Source organism: Lachnellula hyalina (genome assembly GCF_007821495.1).
Source record: "Lachnellula hyalina strain CBS 185.66 chromosome Unknown contig00030, whole genome shotgun sequence".
Taxonomy (NCBI): Eukaryota; Fungi; Ascomycota; class Leotiomycetes; order Helotiales; family Lachnaceae; genus Lachnellula; species Lachnellula hyalina.
In genome coordinates this window covers 179297-194109 of record NW_022157144.1, presented here as the reverse complement: position 1 = coordinate 194109, position 14813 = coordinate 179297, and the positions used below count along the sequence as shown (strand labels likewise).

Here is a 14813-nt window from a genome sequence, read left to right as displayed (position 1 = left end):
GCTCCCTGCACAATCGAGTACGATCGAGTTCCCGTTGAGATATATCACGTCGCCCTATTTGAGATCGGAGCGCGAGAAACTAGGCTGTTGGAAAACACGCGGTGGAAACTAGGCTATAAACTCTGAGTCGAGCAGAAGGTCGTGATTGCTACGGGTGGTAGCTTTATATTTATAAATTTAACACTTTAGCCAGTCCAGGTGGCTTTGAATATATTCAAAACGTTCAAATTGTGATAGATCACCGGTGGTCTTTTATTTAAGTTCACTTTCCCAAATTTATTCTTGTGAGATTCATTGGACATGAATAGGGATTTGGTGGCATCCGAGAGTGTGTAGCCAATGAATCGTTTACTGTGAATTGGTTTGCTTTCTGTGAGAAGGGCATATATGTGAAAGCAATTCACAATTCCTTCTTGGGACCCCACCTTGTGGCTTCTTTAAAACCAGCAAAATCTCGGTCTTCGAATTGAGAGATTAAAAGTGCCTCATTGTGGAGCACATATAATTTTATCGATCGTCAAGTCTGGCATTTATTAGGGCGACTATGATGGGTGATTGAGTTACCAAAAGATAATACACGTGGTAATTGTCTTGATATTAAGTGATATGACCAAGATCATAGGTCCCACTCCTACCTAATGAATGCGATCTTGAGCATTGATTGATGTGTTATTTTTCTTTAGACCTTCGGCACATCTGATAGAATCAAGTATCCTCCCTATTCAGTATATGTTCAATTAATATTTTATACAGAGTCACGTGCTTGACCCCCGTTTCTCATCTGAAACCCTTCGAATCGCGAGGAACACAGAACTCATGTTCCATCATAAGAACGATTTTAGATAGAAAAAAGGAGTTTATTAGAAGATGATGTCTGTTTCTCCCGTATTATAGCACACCTGCAGGTTTTAAACTCCTGCGGGGGGTTTTGAACTGTATCATAAGCTATATATCCTTATCTATATCTAGCCCATATGTGCTAATGCTTTGCGGCTTTATATCACACTCGAATTGCTCCTGATTTTGCTCGAATTCTGGCCCCGTAGTTCCACAAGACCCATGGCATAGGGACCCCAAGAAGAATAGCCACTCCCGCAATCAACGTATTTCCCCATCCATAATCCAATGCCTTGTACATTTGCGGAGCAAATAGGGGAAACCCAAAACCAGCAAAGTCCTTCATCACTGCGATTGCCGCCAACGCTGAAGCCGTGTGATCCGGATACGCGTCAATGACATAAGCAGTCTGGCAATGCGTCCCTACGGTCGTCCCAGCACTGAAGATTGCAATACCAATATTGGGTCCAATCCAGTGTGTATGGGACTGTGCACACCAACCGTATATTAGGAGGCCGACGGGTACTAGAAGTGCCCCGGGAACCATAAGTGGGACGCGATATTCTGGGATAATGACTGGTTCCAAACCGTTTAGAGTGGGGTTCGATATTGCTGCCTTCTTGCGCAGATGTTGCCAAATGCGATCTGTGATGGGGCCTGCGACTTGTGCTCCAATTGTAAATCCGATGGCGATTGAGATAAAGTTGAGTCCGGATTGTGACACAGACTCGTGGTAACGTTCGGTCCATAGTTTGGGAAAGGTGGTATGAACAATGTAAAGGAGACCAAAACTATAAGCACCATATATGGCGAGAATTTGGATTATGGGATGTGTGAAGAGGAGTTTGGTAGGCCGAGAGAGCGTAGTTTTTAATTTGGGTAAGAGTGCGGGGTTTTCCTTCTTGTGCTTAGTGTAGAGGTTAAAGTTTCCGGTGGCCTTTCGAAGGGCTTTGGCTTTTCGTTTTAAGACTGTAGGGCCATAGGTTTCCTTGAAAGTAGCAAAAGAAAGAATGATCAGAACTGTTTCGAATATGGCGAGAGTAAAAAAGGACCAGCGCCACGAAGCTCGCTGCGCAATGTAACCCCCCATTAGAGGACCGAAAGCAGGACCTAACAGAGGGATCAAATTGTACAATGCCAATGATCTTCCTCGCTGTTCGGGTTTCCATACATCACCTACAATTCCACCACCAATCTGAGATATGGGTCAGCATGAAATGGTGTGAAACTTCTCAAGTATTGACTTACCGTCAAAGCTGCACTCCCACCGATACCAGCCATCAAGCGAGCTGTAATCAGTTGAGTTTTCGTTGCTGCAAATCCGCTTACAATGCTCCAGATAACGAACCAGACATTTGACCACTGGACTACAATGACTCGTCCATACATTTCAGATAATGGTGCGAGGAACAACGGACCGAATGCATAGCCAAGCACGAACGCGGATATTGTGGTTTGGATTTCAACGTCACTGGTTATATCCAAACTCTTTGCAATGTCAGGTAATGCAGGAGAAATTATCGTTGAGGACATTAAGGTTGCGAGTAGGAACAGCGAGATGATAAGCGTGACAATCCACTTGTCTTTCATGGGCCAATTCTTGGGGTTCATGGGATCTGCAGCGTTATCCCAAGTGACCTGATACATGTCAGACATCCTTCACTCCAATTGAATGGTGAAATAGAAAGGGAAAAAAGATAGACATACTAGATTTGGGTCCTCGGGTTTGTTGTTGACCGTTGTAGTCTTCCATCCTTTTTCCACATCCACTTTTCCATACTCTGGCTTTTCGATACTTTCCTCGACCTTGATTTCTGACAAAAAGCCCAAGCCTTCTGAAAACTGTAGCTCCTTTTTATTTGTCATGTTGCTTAGATACACGGCTGCGTCTATGATAGCTCTAACTACTGGCTGAGTATAAAATCAAGCGAAGGAAAGATGTGCAAATAAGGGCTCTAGATACCTTCCGTAATACGCGGGATGAGAAGCAACTTATAGAACATGGTGTAATGAGAGGATGATTGGGATACTAAATGCACTTCACGGGGAAGATCTGATAAATCTGGACTCCCGACACCTTGATGGGGATAGAAAGGACAAATGATAGTGCGACATCGGACCAAAAGGCAGAAAGAACCGCAAATACTAACTATTGAAATACTAAAAGTTCCATACAACCCCTGAGAATTATTATAGAAACCGGATCTTCGTGAAATGCCCCACTTCCCCCGAAGCATCAGCTTGACGCAGCAGGCTACAGTAGGTGGAGATGTTCGGATATCGGATCATCTGATAATATTTGACCTTTCTATTGGATGAATGTAAGTCAGAAATTGTACCAGTCGAGGGGCTGTGCTGTCCTACTAAAGGTTTCGAGTGCGGATACGGAGTCGGAAAAAGACAAGTTTTAGCGTAGTACGCAGGGGTCATTTATTGTAGCAGAAAATAAGTTGCAACTATCTTTGTGGCCTACGTGAAAACCCCCGGCTCGAATACGGGCATATGTAAGATTACCTCGTATTGATGAAATAAGTGACCATCAAGAGGTATTGAATTGCCTCCTGTCCTCCTTTGAGTATATATGTTTCAAGAAAGGCCTAGAAAACCTGTAATGGGGTGCTCATAATTGATATCAGCTTTGATAATACGGACATTGGAGCAAGCAAAAAGCCGGTCCATGATATCCAAGTCATGTTGCTGTATATCCACATCATCTGATCGGTGACCAATTGGAAGGTTCTCAATATAAAGAGGAGTGTCGGGCCAATTTGCCTCTAGACGCTCACGAACTATCGCTGGGAAAGGTTTGTCCCACGATTTCCATCTGGTTTAACATAGGTTAGAGCTGGTTCAAGTGATAGGCTCACGAGGGACAATACTGAATTGAATCTAAATGCTTCAGTTGACAAATCAGATCGGCTAAAATATTCCAGTCGGGATATTCGCCCTGAATTGTGATATGGCGTGTACAAAAAACTATGTTGGATCGGAGATTTCTTAATCTAGTATCTGCATATAGGCTTTGCAATCTGGAAGCCGTCAAGACGAGCGATTCATATAAAACTGGTGTAGCAATTCGATAGAAATGACTCGTAACTTGGCTGAGACTCTGCAAGTCATTTGGGCTGGTAAGAAAAACCTAGTAGGTTTTAGTTTTACGTCTTCAAAATGCCTGCTTGAGTGGGATTTTTGGTTGACGCACCTGCCTGAGTATCAAATTTGAAACTTCATCGCTTAGGTAGAAGCGGCAGTCGGACATCTTCGTAGAGTGTTGGGGCAAAGAGTTGCTTCAATCGACGTGATATCTGGTTTGGCGACATGCAAATGAAGGCCGGTCGTGAACATAGGCGGACCTGTCTATCTAAGAATGCACTGACCCATGCGGCGCGCTGACGCCTTGGCATGCAAAAAAAAGATCCTGAAGGATTCCTGCTGCGCCAATCTTTTAATATAAAGTGCTTTGGTGTACAAGATGGCGGGCAGTTGGGGTTTGTTATAAGCTGTTGTAAGTACGGCACGCACACCGAGCTGAAAGAAGTAGCTACAGTAGCGGAGGCCTACCCGCGCTAGCGTCGTTGCTTTTAGCGCCCTAGTTGTTTTTCCTCGCATTCTTATGTCCGAAATCTCCACGAATATAACAACCATATAATTGAAGGTAGAGGTCAAAAAATATCCCTCTACTCCAAAATACTTTTTTTACAGCATGTGAGGATGAAGACAGATTTTAAGAAGGAAAATTTAAAAAACACATCACCTTTCCCACGAATATGGCTAAGGAGGATTCAGTTCCCTGGATGCTACCTGTTCTAAGGGCGAAACTCGTATTCATTCATGCCTAGTGTATAGAGAATATAAATAAACACTACTTCTACTAATCAATTGCCCTGTTCAAGTCAATGCCTTATTAATTAGCGATCAAGTTGCCTATTCATCCATCTTATTAGAATACTCTGACCAAGATTATGCCTCAATGTACGTCCACTACAGCCTCCAGGATACGTTTCCACCACCACCAGTAACAATATCCGAATCAGATACCACTTGTTCATCCGCAACTCCTGGTACTATTCCTACAACTGGTGTTTCATTAACATCTGAAAACTCTCATCCAGATATGCGTTCAACCAGCTATTCAGTAAGCAAATCTTTTTTCACGTCGTTTCGTCCTACAACGTTTTCGACGGCCAAGAAATTTAGTAGTTTGAACTTTGCCTCGATATATTCAAACTCAAATGAAACAAATACTTTGGGTGGGAAAAGTGTCTCGTGTGGAGGAGCATCAACTTTATGCAGCCATTTGCCGGAACCTGGTAGCTCAATTCTGACGGATTTGGATGGAGGATACCTCTCAGGTGTACTTCCAAAGTTGACAAATACAGCCTGGGTTGGTAGCACACTTGTGAACTGTCAATGGATTTTCAGAACAACCACACCATGCCCTACGACCACTGAAGCTTTACCTGAACGTTGCACCGAACCAACAACTACTGTAGGATCAACAACTCCAAAACGGGATAGTGCTTCAACGCCTCTACCTACTCCTACAATACTAGTCCGGCTTGAATTTTCCCACTTGGAGCACAAAACGATTGTCACCTTAAACATATGGACAGTGTTCCTTGGAAAACCTGGAATGACTATTGATGTTTGCGGCAGCTCGCAAGCTCAAGTCTTTCAGGACGATAGGATAAAGCAAACGGACAAAGTAAATAGCAAAAACGTGCCTTGGCCCTCAGGTACTTTTGATTTACCTTCGGCAATTGGAAGTGGTTGCCACTACACAGGCACTCAAAGTGGACCTGGGAAAGTCATGTGCCCTGGAAAGACCATTTCTTGTGTCGCTGACGCGCAAAATGGAGAAGTAGTGTCGTGTGCTTCGAGCGCGAGTACAGATGACGGCGATATTACCCTTTCCCCGAAGGTTGTCTGTAAAATGACACCCTGAAAGAGGAGAGTGGTTTCAAGGGATCAAATGTTTTCCGCATAGGATTGCCTTCCAAGGTAGATGAGGACAAGGACCAGCATGGAAGGGCCATAACAGCAGGGCCATTATAGTAAGGTTGATTGTTTTACCGATAGTTCTACGGTCAGACAGATACAAATTGAGTACTGAATACAGACACTTATGGTTCTAAGCTAGTGCGGTCACTTATATGTTAGATTCCAAACCTCAAAACGAACTTTAAGCGTAAAGTAAAATATGCTGCTGGATTTAGCTGCTGACATAAGCATGACTGACCACAAACTGGTTTTCGGGTATTCATTCATATCCTCTTCTTAATATATATGTTAATATATATAACTTAATCTCTTTATACTAGCTTCGAGCGATATTCCATCGTATAATCCAGTCGTATCATTCTAACATATGGTCACAGGTTAGCGATATCACGTGTATGGATTACAGGATCCCTACCCTTCATTCACATATAGCACGTCACCAAAGCCTTTATATGCGTCAAACTAGGGTGTTAGTCAGCAATTAAAATATTAGTTGAGGTGTCTGGACCAAGTAATTAAAATTCAAAAGTGTCTGGTTTCATTAAATAAGCGTTCTATTAGCAATGGAAGACGAATTGAAGTGGAATTATTATCATCTCAAATGTGAGAATGTGATGTTTTAGGTAGCTTAATTGACCGATCGACCTGCCTAAAGATCACAACTATTATCTTATCAATTAAGAAAAAGCGGGAGAGTTGAAAGTCAATGCAAGGTTTTCCAAAACCGGGCTATGCTGGAGCTTGGTAGAGATGAGATAAATGCAGGTGGGGTGAAATGTTGCCAGACCAGGTGAGTTGCATAAAGTTGGAGGGACAGCTCACGTGGGCATTCTTGTATTGCTCTTAGACTATATTTTACTCAAAAGAATCCGCGTAAGAAAGAGTATCACAATTGGGAATTGGTGTTTATCTTGCGCGTCGGGTTGCATTTAGCACATTGAAAAGGAAAAAGGGACTTACTCTATACTTGGATATATACGTGTGGCATTCTGAAAGCTACGCGTAATGATAGGGGCTGGGAAATAAGCGAGGGGTCAATGTAACAAACCGAAAAGGTAGAATGGAGTGTTACACCGGCTAAGTCTTTGCTCTTACTGTAAATGAGATGGTATCGCAATCCCTTACGCTATCACGTGAATGTAACCAACAACAGGGGCTTTCCATGGATGAGACAGTTGGCGGACTTAAGGCATTAAAACTCGTTTACTCCAACGATTCTTTTTATAGACTGAGAGAGGAGGTCAATTTACCCACGGCTATAAAGCCCTTGTCATCCTTCTGGTTTGTAGAGATAACAAGACCAACTTTCTTCAATTTCAGCTCGCGCAACACCATTGAATCAAATCTACAAAAAGAAACTACCGGTATTTGAGTTTTACATCACATACGATCAGATAATTCGCACAAGCAAGCCATGTCGGCGACAGAAGCAGACTACATTATCGTTGGCGGAGGGCTCACTGGCTGCACACTGGCAGTAAGACTACATCAAGGCAATCCTTCGCTAAATATCATCATTGTTGAAGCGGGACCAGATGCTTCTGATAACCCAAATGCTAGTTCGCCCTTCGGCAGTTTTGCTCTTACAGGGTCTGACTTGGATTGGGCGTATCCAAGTCTTCCTGATGCCACAACAAATAACAGAGTTCATATCAACAATGCTGGGAAAGCTCTTGGGGGTGGGAGTACTAGTAACCAACCTTGTTCTTTGTCCCTCCACTCTGACTTGTTATGTTGCGAATCCGGAAGAGTATTTAATCTTGGTGAGCACTCTACTAATACTTGTAGTCAACTACGCCGGATGGTCTCGTGGGAACGCCGCTGATTACGATGCGTGGGGTGCAATCGTCGACGATTCTCGCTGGAGCTATGCCGGTCTGCTTCCTTTCTTCAAGAAATCCGAGAAGTATTTTGACAAGAAGGCCGATCCCGAGCAACACGGTTTCGAGGGTCCAATTCATATCATCTCAACCTCGGCCAGCGATCCTGATCGCCAGTACGGCCTTCGGGAGCCATTACTGAAGGCTTGGACGAACATTGGAGTGAAATACAATCCCGATCCTGTCGGCTCCACGGAAGGAATTTCAGAATACCTTGAGAACTGGAGAGATGGACAGCGACAACCTGCCCAGAAAGCGTATGGGATTGAAGGCATCACAGTCATTACAAACAAGCGTGTTAACCGCATCATATTTTCCAAGGATGAGGAGGAAAGGCCGAAAGCGTCCGGTGTTCAACTCAGCGATGGCAGATTTATCAAGGCCCATAAGGAAGTCATATTATCTGCCGGCACATTTGGAACCCCACAGGTTCTGATGCTGTCGGGTATTGGATCTGCATCAGCTCTCTCTGCGCTCGGAATTCAGGTTGTTCATGATGCACCAGAAGTGGGCCAGAACTTGTTCGACCACTTTGCACACTTTCAGCTGTGGAAAGTTCGCCATCCAGAGGAAGGTCTAGCCATGGGCAACCCAATCTGGAACAAACCTGCATACTTTAAAGGCATGCCCTGCGACTGGGTTGTGAACGAAAGAGTTCCATCCAACTTTCTGGAGAGGGTCGAAGAATCTACCCAGGATAGTGATTCGTCACTCTTAAAGGCTGGGGGGTGTCACATCGAGTCATCAGTCATATATGCACCTGCGGGTATTCCTGGATTGCCGATGAACGGCACCTTCATTTCGAGCTCAATCATGCTCCTCCTGCCCACGTCTCGAGGTGCTGTTACACTTGCATCGACCTCGCCCTCAGACCTGCCGCTTATAACCAGCAACTACTACAGCACTAAGGCAGATGTAGCCTGCCTTATCTATGGGACTCGGCGGATGTTGCAGGTAATGCTTGAGACGTCACCGGCTAAAGAGTATATTGAAGGCGAGGTAGCGCCGCCAGGGCAAGCTGAGCTTTCCCCTGACTCGTTGGATGAGGAAATCGAGCAGCGAATTAGAGCTGTGGGTATGTCTCACAAGCACGCAGCCGGTACGGTAGCAATGGGGAAAGTAGTGGGGTCTGATTTGAAAGTTTTGGGTGTTGGTGGCTTGCGGGTGGTGGATGGCAGCGTGCTCCCGGTGCCGATTGGCGGTCATCCACAGGCGACACTCTATGCCCTTGCTGAGCAGGCTGCAGATATCATACTAGATGAAGCTCGAGTTTGACTGCTCTTTTAGGAGGACTTATATAGTTGCGATTAAACAAGTCATCAGGAACAGTTGTGCCTGAATTCAAGGGTGCCCCAATGACATCTGGCTGTGATGTCGTCTTGGCGGGTCGTTCTTCATGTGTAATGCTAATGAGCCGAGCCTAATAAATTGCAATCTATGCATTTAGGCAGGGAATTCGGCATATAAGTCGGACTTACAAGCATTCAAATCTCTAAAATCTTAGTGGTAGAAGGAAAAATTGTTTTACGTTACTTCTTATGGATCTCAGATTTAGGCTATACTTATTTGAAGTTTTTCAGATAGAAACTTTTGAAACTCCATTGCATTGCATTTGCAAATGCAGCCCGAAAGCGAGAGTGACTTAGTGAAGCCTGAAAAAGACCTGAACGCACAGATACCCCACTTCTCGCCCCTAGCCCCTCGCCCTATCTGCAGGTAACTCTAGGGGGGTAAATCTCCTACTGTAGCGCGCCCGGCATTAGCGCAACTCCGTATACTGCATGTGTCGTATGCACATAAAATGTGGGGAACACATCAGACGAACCCTTGCTACAGTAGTTGATCACATGTTGCTACGGAGGACTCCGGAACATTTGAAACTGTGGAGCTTAGCCTACATCGTTGGAGCTGTATAACTAGTTCTGACTCTAAATTGACCCTATTTACTCTATAGTGGATCATGTAGCCAAGTTGATTAACTCATATAGTCAAGGAGCTTGAGGAAACGCAACTGAAAACTAGATACTTTTTGCGGAGAAGGCGATATAACACTAATATAACACTATAGGGGTTAAACATTGGTAAATGGCCAGTTCCATTTCGATGACCTGAGAAAATCATTAATGTAGCCTATAGAACCCTTGTAGTTCTAACTGTACCTATTTACCTCCGTAGGTAACGAAGGGTTCGTCCGATACCCCCTGATCCACCTAGGGAACAGGCCCCAAATATGCAGGTAATCTGTACTACGGAAGATGACACAGGGGTAATTAGGCCTAGGGGTAATACAGCACTGAGTTGTCTACTCCGTGCACATGACTTCCAAGTGCTTGTAGGTGTTTAAGTGGATCCGACAAGGGCTATACAAGGCCTCCCGCTTGTGCGGAACGCCTTCTTTCGGAGCTCTTATCCAGAATGATATTTATTGGCTGCACCTCGCTGGGCCTTCCATACAAAACTACCGAATTGCTTCATCCCGAGCCAACAAGAACCCTACGCACAGACCCTTTTTATGCCGCTGGCATCACGGTCTGAGCTTCTGAGTACGGAGCACAGTATGGAACCTGCAGGTAGGGCTGTCGGGGCGGGGACCTCCGTGCACCTACGTTCGAACTTCCGTAGTAAGCTAGACACTCCCGAATACCGAGGGGCTTCGAACTTGATACGCTTAACATGTCTCATACATTTCCTATACGAGAATATGTGCCGTAGAATGAAACACAAGCAGCATAAAGATCTCTTCACAATATTGCATTTTATCTTGCATCGCATGCCAAGCAATGCGTACCCCTGTCCGCCCATGTATCACTATAGCTTTGAAATGCTTGAATCTTGACCCAAGAATCTTGAGGAATGCTTTGTCAACATGCCCCAAATCTGCCATCCTTACCTTCTACATGAGGGAAGACCTCCGCAGTTCTGTATGTTATCTACATCTAACAAACAAGGATAACTTCGCTAGCGTGGGTGGTTACACCTGTACTCCATACCATTGACGAATCAAACCTTTGCTTGTATGCGTTCACCAAAACGGGTAATTGTGTATCCTTAGTCGACCTTGAGATTATTACTCGATAAGTGCTATTGCACTTTTCTATACCCAGACGGTTCCGAAGTACGGAGTAAAGACGCATCTTTCTTGAAACCACCAACTCCTGCGAAAAATCAGCGGCCATGGACCATGAAAAGGATTTCGGTGTAGAGCAACATCTTCTAAGTCAAAACCAAGACAATGATTCGAAAGAGATCATCAGCTCGTTTCAACTACAGCACAAGCGCCGTGGTATTTGTTCCCGGCTGACTTTTGTGAATGTATCGATTTTCTTGTTGACAATAGCTTATGTGCCTCTGATCATAATATCTTCATTGCTTTATCATCGACAGACGGAATCTAGTAATTGTCTTGATCGCCCCCCTTCGGATCTATTTCCCTGTAGGTGAATCCCCATAAGAGAGATTGCGTATACGAGTACAAGAGGCTGATGAAATTCACAGCGCTCGCTGAGAGCTCAGCAGTGAAGTACGAAACACGAACATTTCCTGTAGCTTTAGAGGGGAATCCGTTTATAGGAGATCCACGACCCGAACTTGAGAGCGCATGGCATGAGCTATTCGAAGGTATGTAAATTCTCCGAAAGTTGAGTATAAGTTCATGATATGGCCTTAATTGACACTTTCCAATGAGCAGATATCAGATTTTCAGCGCCGCAGAAGGATCTGGATTATTATAACACAACGTCTATTCCACTAGCTGATGGATCGGGATACGCAGTTGAGATGGGAGTTTCGCATGAGCTGCATTGTTTGGTTAGTAATTCATACCCTATTTGGGCTTTTCTAGAGATCTTTCCCTGGGAGAAGAGATAGAAAAGTCAAAGATATATCAATATTTTGTTGGCGGATACTGAAAACGCAACAGAAAAAAATCAGACATTATGTTTATAAAGACCATTACCTTGTCAATGAAACAGAAGAGGAGCTTGTAGAATGGAAAGCACATATTGGTAAGATATTGATCCCCCAAAGATAAAAAGTAGAGACATCAATTTAGAAAGCTGATGACATGAAAATAGATCATTGTATGGAGATGCTGAGAGAAGCCATCATGTGCAGAGGAGACCCGTCTCTAAGCACTTTCACGTGGCTGCATACAGATCCACCAGCACTCACGGCTGTTGCTGATGGGCACCATCGATGTGTAAATTGGGAAAGTCTTTCGGCTTGGGTAAGAGCGCGTGCTGTACCGATTTTTGATCAGGGTGTTCTTCTTTCTAAAGATGAACAAGATAATCTCTAAGATCAGAATCAAGTTTTTCTAGAAGTATGAGTCTAACGTAATAAAAAATATTATCTTCAAGAAGCTGTCCTTTGCATCGTATAGAAGAATTTATTATGTCCAAACTAATGTGCCATTAGAGATATAGACGGTTCTAGCCTCAGTGTCTGGTAAACTCAGAGGACTCCGTCCACCTGTGCTCTGTTCAATCTTTTAGAGGTAAAAGAAAAACGTACATTTACCTCAAGAAAATTCAAAATCACATAAAAAACATTTGCTGATGGTTTTTGTTTCAACGTATATTTAGGAAAAAGCTAAACGCAATAATCTATCAAGATGCAAAAATACCCACTACTCCAGAAACATTAATTACCACTACACCTTACCAGATTCCTTAATCTGATCATCCCACTTCCTATTTACTTCTGCCCATTCCTTGACCTCGTCAAAGTTCCGACACGTCTTATCAAAGCGCCACCCCGTCACGCCACCCAGCTCAAAATCCACAGGCTCCAAATTTGTATCTGCGGCACACATGAGTGCTTGGCGAAGATAATCAAAACAGTGGCGGAGATGGTGTGGATCTGGTCGACTGTTGTGGTCGTGAACCTCGTACATAGCTTCGATATTGCCATTCAGAGCGGCGTAAAAACCGATACGTAGGATATTCTGGGTAGGTAGAAGGCGTATTAGATAGATAGGGAGATAATGGGATGGGGAGGATAATGGGAAAACACCACATACAAGGCAATGGAGCTCGTGGAAAACTGCGATTCCGGAGATGTTAGGGGATATTTCTGGATGCTGTATAAAACCTTTGCCTTCTGAAATGAGAGTTAGCAGTGTTTTAGAGAGCAAACTTTTGCTGTGGGGGAATTGGACGCACTAGGGAACAGATCATCCCATGCTTCGTTAATCTCTGGTGTTGGCTCTAAAGTATAGGTCTGGTTGTAAATCATTGGAGCTTGGATGTTTCCAGCTGGTGCTATAGACCGCAAGCTTAGCGTTTGATCATGTTCCGGTTTCGAGCTATTTCTTACCTAGAAGTACTCGCTTGGGTGGATTTTGACTACGAGCCCCAATGCTAAACGCGGAAATACTGGAGATGATGATGCTGACTGTAAGGAGAAGAAAGACTTGAGTCCGCGACCATTGCTTTGTTCTTTTCTCTCCGAGTTGAATATTAGTCTCACCGATCTCGCTATCAGAGGTTTCGACAGGACTGTAACTGTCTACGTTCTTTGATGAAAACAAGGAGAGAGCCATTGTCGAAGATTGCGAAGATTGCGGCCTTGAAACTTCTAGATGAAAAGAGCTTTAAACATAAAAAAGTAAAAACACGAATGTAGAGATAAGAATGGGAGATAGTCTTGCTTCCACCTGCATAAAGCGCGTGGGGTCATTCAGTCGAATTCTCGTAGCACGCCAACACATACGCAGTACTAGCTCGAAGTATACGCGGCAAATTTTAGCTTGGTGAAAATGTCCTGTCGTGATATATGCAACCTTGTAGTAAGGTACAATATTGATATTGCTTGCATGATGGTAAGCCAATGGGTTATGTGTCATGCAGATGAGGGGGGACAAATCGGACGAACTCCCTGTTAGCGTAACTTTATCAATAAGGTCTGCCCCCTCAAAAGTCGTCAACAGTAAACCTTGCACTTTATCTTTTGTGGCTATTTCTCTTTTCAGCGTCCTGATCTTATTTTAGCCTGTTTTCCTTATCGGTCATTGATTAAAATATCATGATTGATCCTTTTTATGGCTAGGCTGACCGGAAAGAATTTGAATCTACCTGATGAGAAAGTAGATTTAACCTTAAAACTACTAGCGAGATGTTCATCCGATACCCCCCCCCTTTACGAAGCGGCAACGACACACAGGCGGTGAGAGAAACTTTGATATCTAAGCGGTAGGAGATTCCTTTTTAGCTTAGTTTGATTGACTTCCCTAGCTATTAAGATTAGGAAGATTGTCTGTATATTTTGTTTGTTGAAACATATTACCCGAAGTTATTTGTATAAGCAAAGCAATCCCTTTTAAGATACATGACCAACAACTGAGCAGATTCCTCACTCCCGCCATACACCAAACACATCACATCAACATTACGTCAGGAAACATCATGAAGTCTCTGCAACTCCTCCAATCTCTTCTGCTGCTTGGTAGTTTTGCTTCTGCTTTCCCTACAGGAAATGGTCAGTCCCCATCGAGTTAATGGAAACCTCAGGAATTTTCAAAAGCTAACGTAAACAAGTGAACCTCAAGAGAGCCGAGACCGTCGATGGTGACGACCAGGTCGTCTACACTTGGTCACTTCCGGACGAGAAGGCCAAACGTGCTGAAACTGTCGATGGTGATGACCAAGTTGTTTATACCTGGTCCCTGCCGGACGAAAAAAGCAAGCGTGCTGAAACCGTTGATGGTGATGACCAAGTTGTTTATACTTGGTCGCTTCCTGACGAGAAGGCCAAACGTGCTGAAACGGTAGACGGTGATGACCAAGTTGTTTATACTTGGTCCTTACCAGATGAGAAGTGAGAGGGTATGGTTGCTGAGGAAACGTGGCTCAATCTTAGTTTGCTCTGAATTGATGGCTCTTTACTTTTCTTTTGGAGATTTATAAGAAATTGAGAGGTGGAGGTAGAGAATGTCAGAATTTGTAACGTGTGCATATTTGAACTCGTGGAGATAGCAAGATGTGATTTTTTCGTTATTAGGGTTGGAAAACTTTAGCATTCGTGGAGTCAGAGCTCTTATTCAAGCCCTTGACCACCCGATTCCGTTACAAATATGAGTTATAACAAGAGATTACA

The 14813-nt window shown here is 43.9% G+C and overlaps 3 protein-coding genes across 3 annotated transcripts; 1 reads left to right on the top strand and 2 right to left on the bottom strand.

Annotated features, from left to right (window-relative positions):
- Positions 1 to 1000: 1000 nt before the first annotated feature.
- vrtL_0 (Efflux pump) lies at positions 1001 to 2703 on the bottom strand (the record flags this gene model as incomplete). The annotated part of the gene is made up of 3 exons (XM_031148437.1): positions 1001 to 2032; positions 2086 to 2475; positions 2545 to 2703. 3 exons carry the CDS (start codon positions 2701 to 2703, stop codon positions 1001 to 1003), a joined length of 1581 nt encoding a protein of 526 aa, XP_031007260.1.
- A 4549-nt stretch (positions 2704 to 7252) lies between these two features.
- Positions 7253 to 8993, top strand: pdh1 (Pyranose dehydrogenase; the record flags this gene model as incomplete). The annotated part of the gene is made up of 2 exons (XM_031148436.1): positions 7253 to 7315; positions 7365 to 8993. The coding sequence occupies 2 exons, from the start codon at positions 7253 to 7255 to the stop codon at positions 8991 to 8993; spliced, it is 1692 nt and encodes a 563-aa protein (XP_031007301.1).
- A 3376-nt stretch (positions 8994 to 12369) lies between these two features.
- On the bottom strand, positions 12370 to 13034 carry ustYa_1 (Oxidase; the record flags this gene model as incomplete). Its single annotated transcript, XM_031148435.1, has 2 exons — positions 12370 to 12818; positions 12881 to 13034. Coding segments are annotated over 2 exons (603 nt in total), but the record flags the coding sequence as incomplete, so codon positions are not given.
- Positions 13035 to 14813: the final 1779 nt, after the last annotated feature.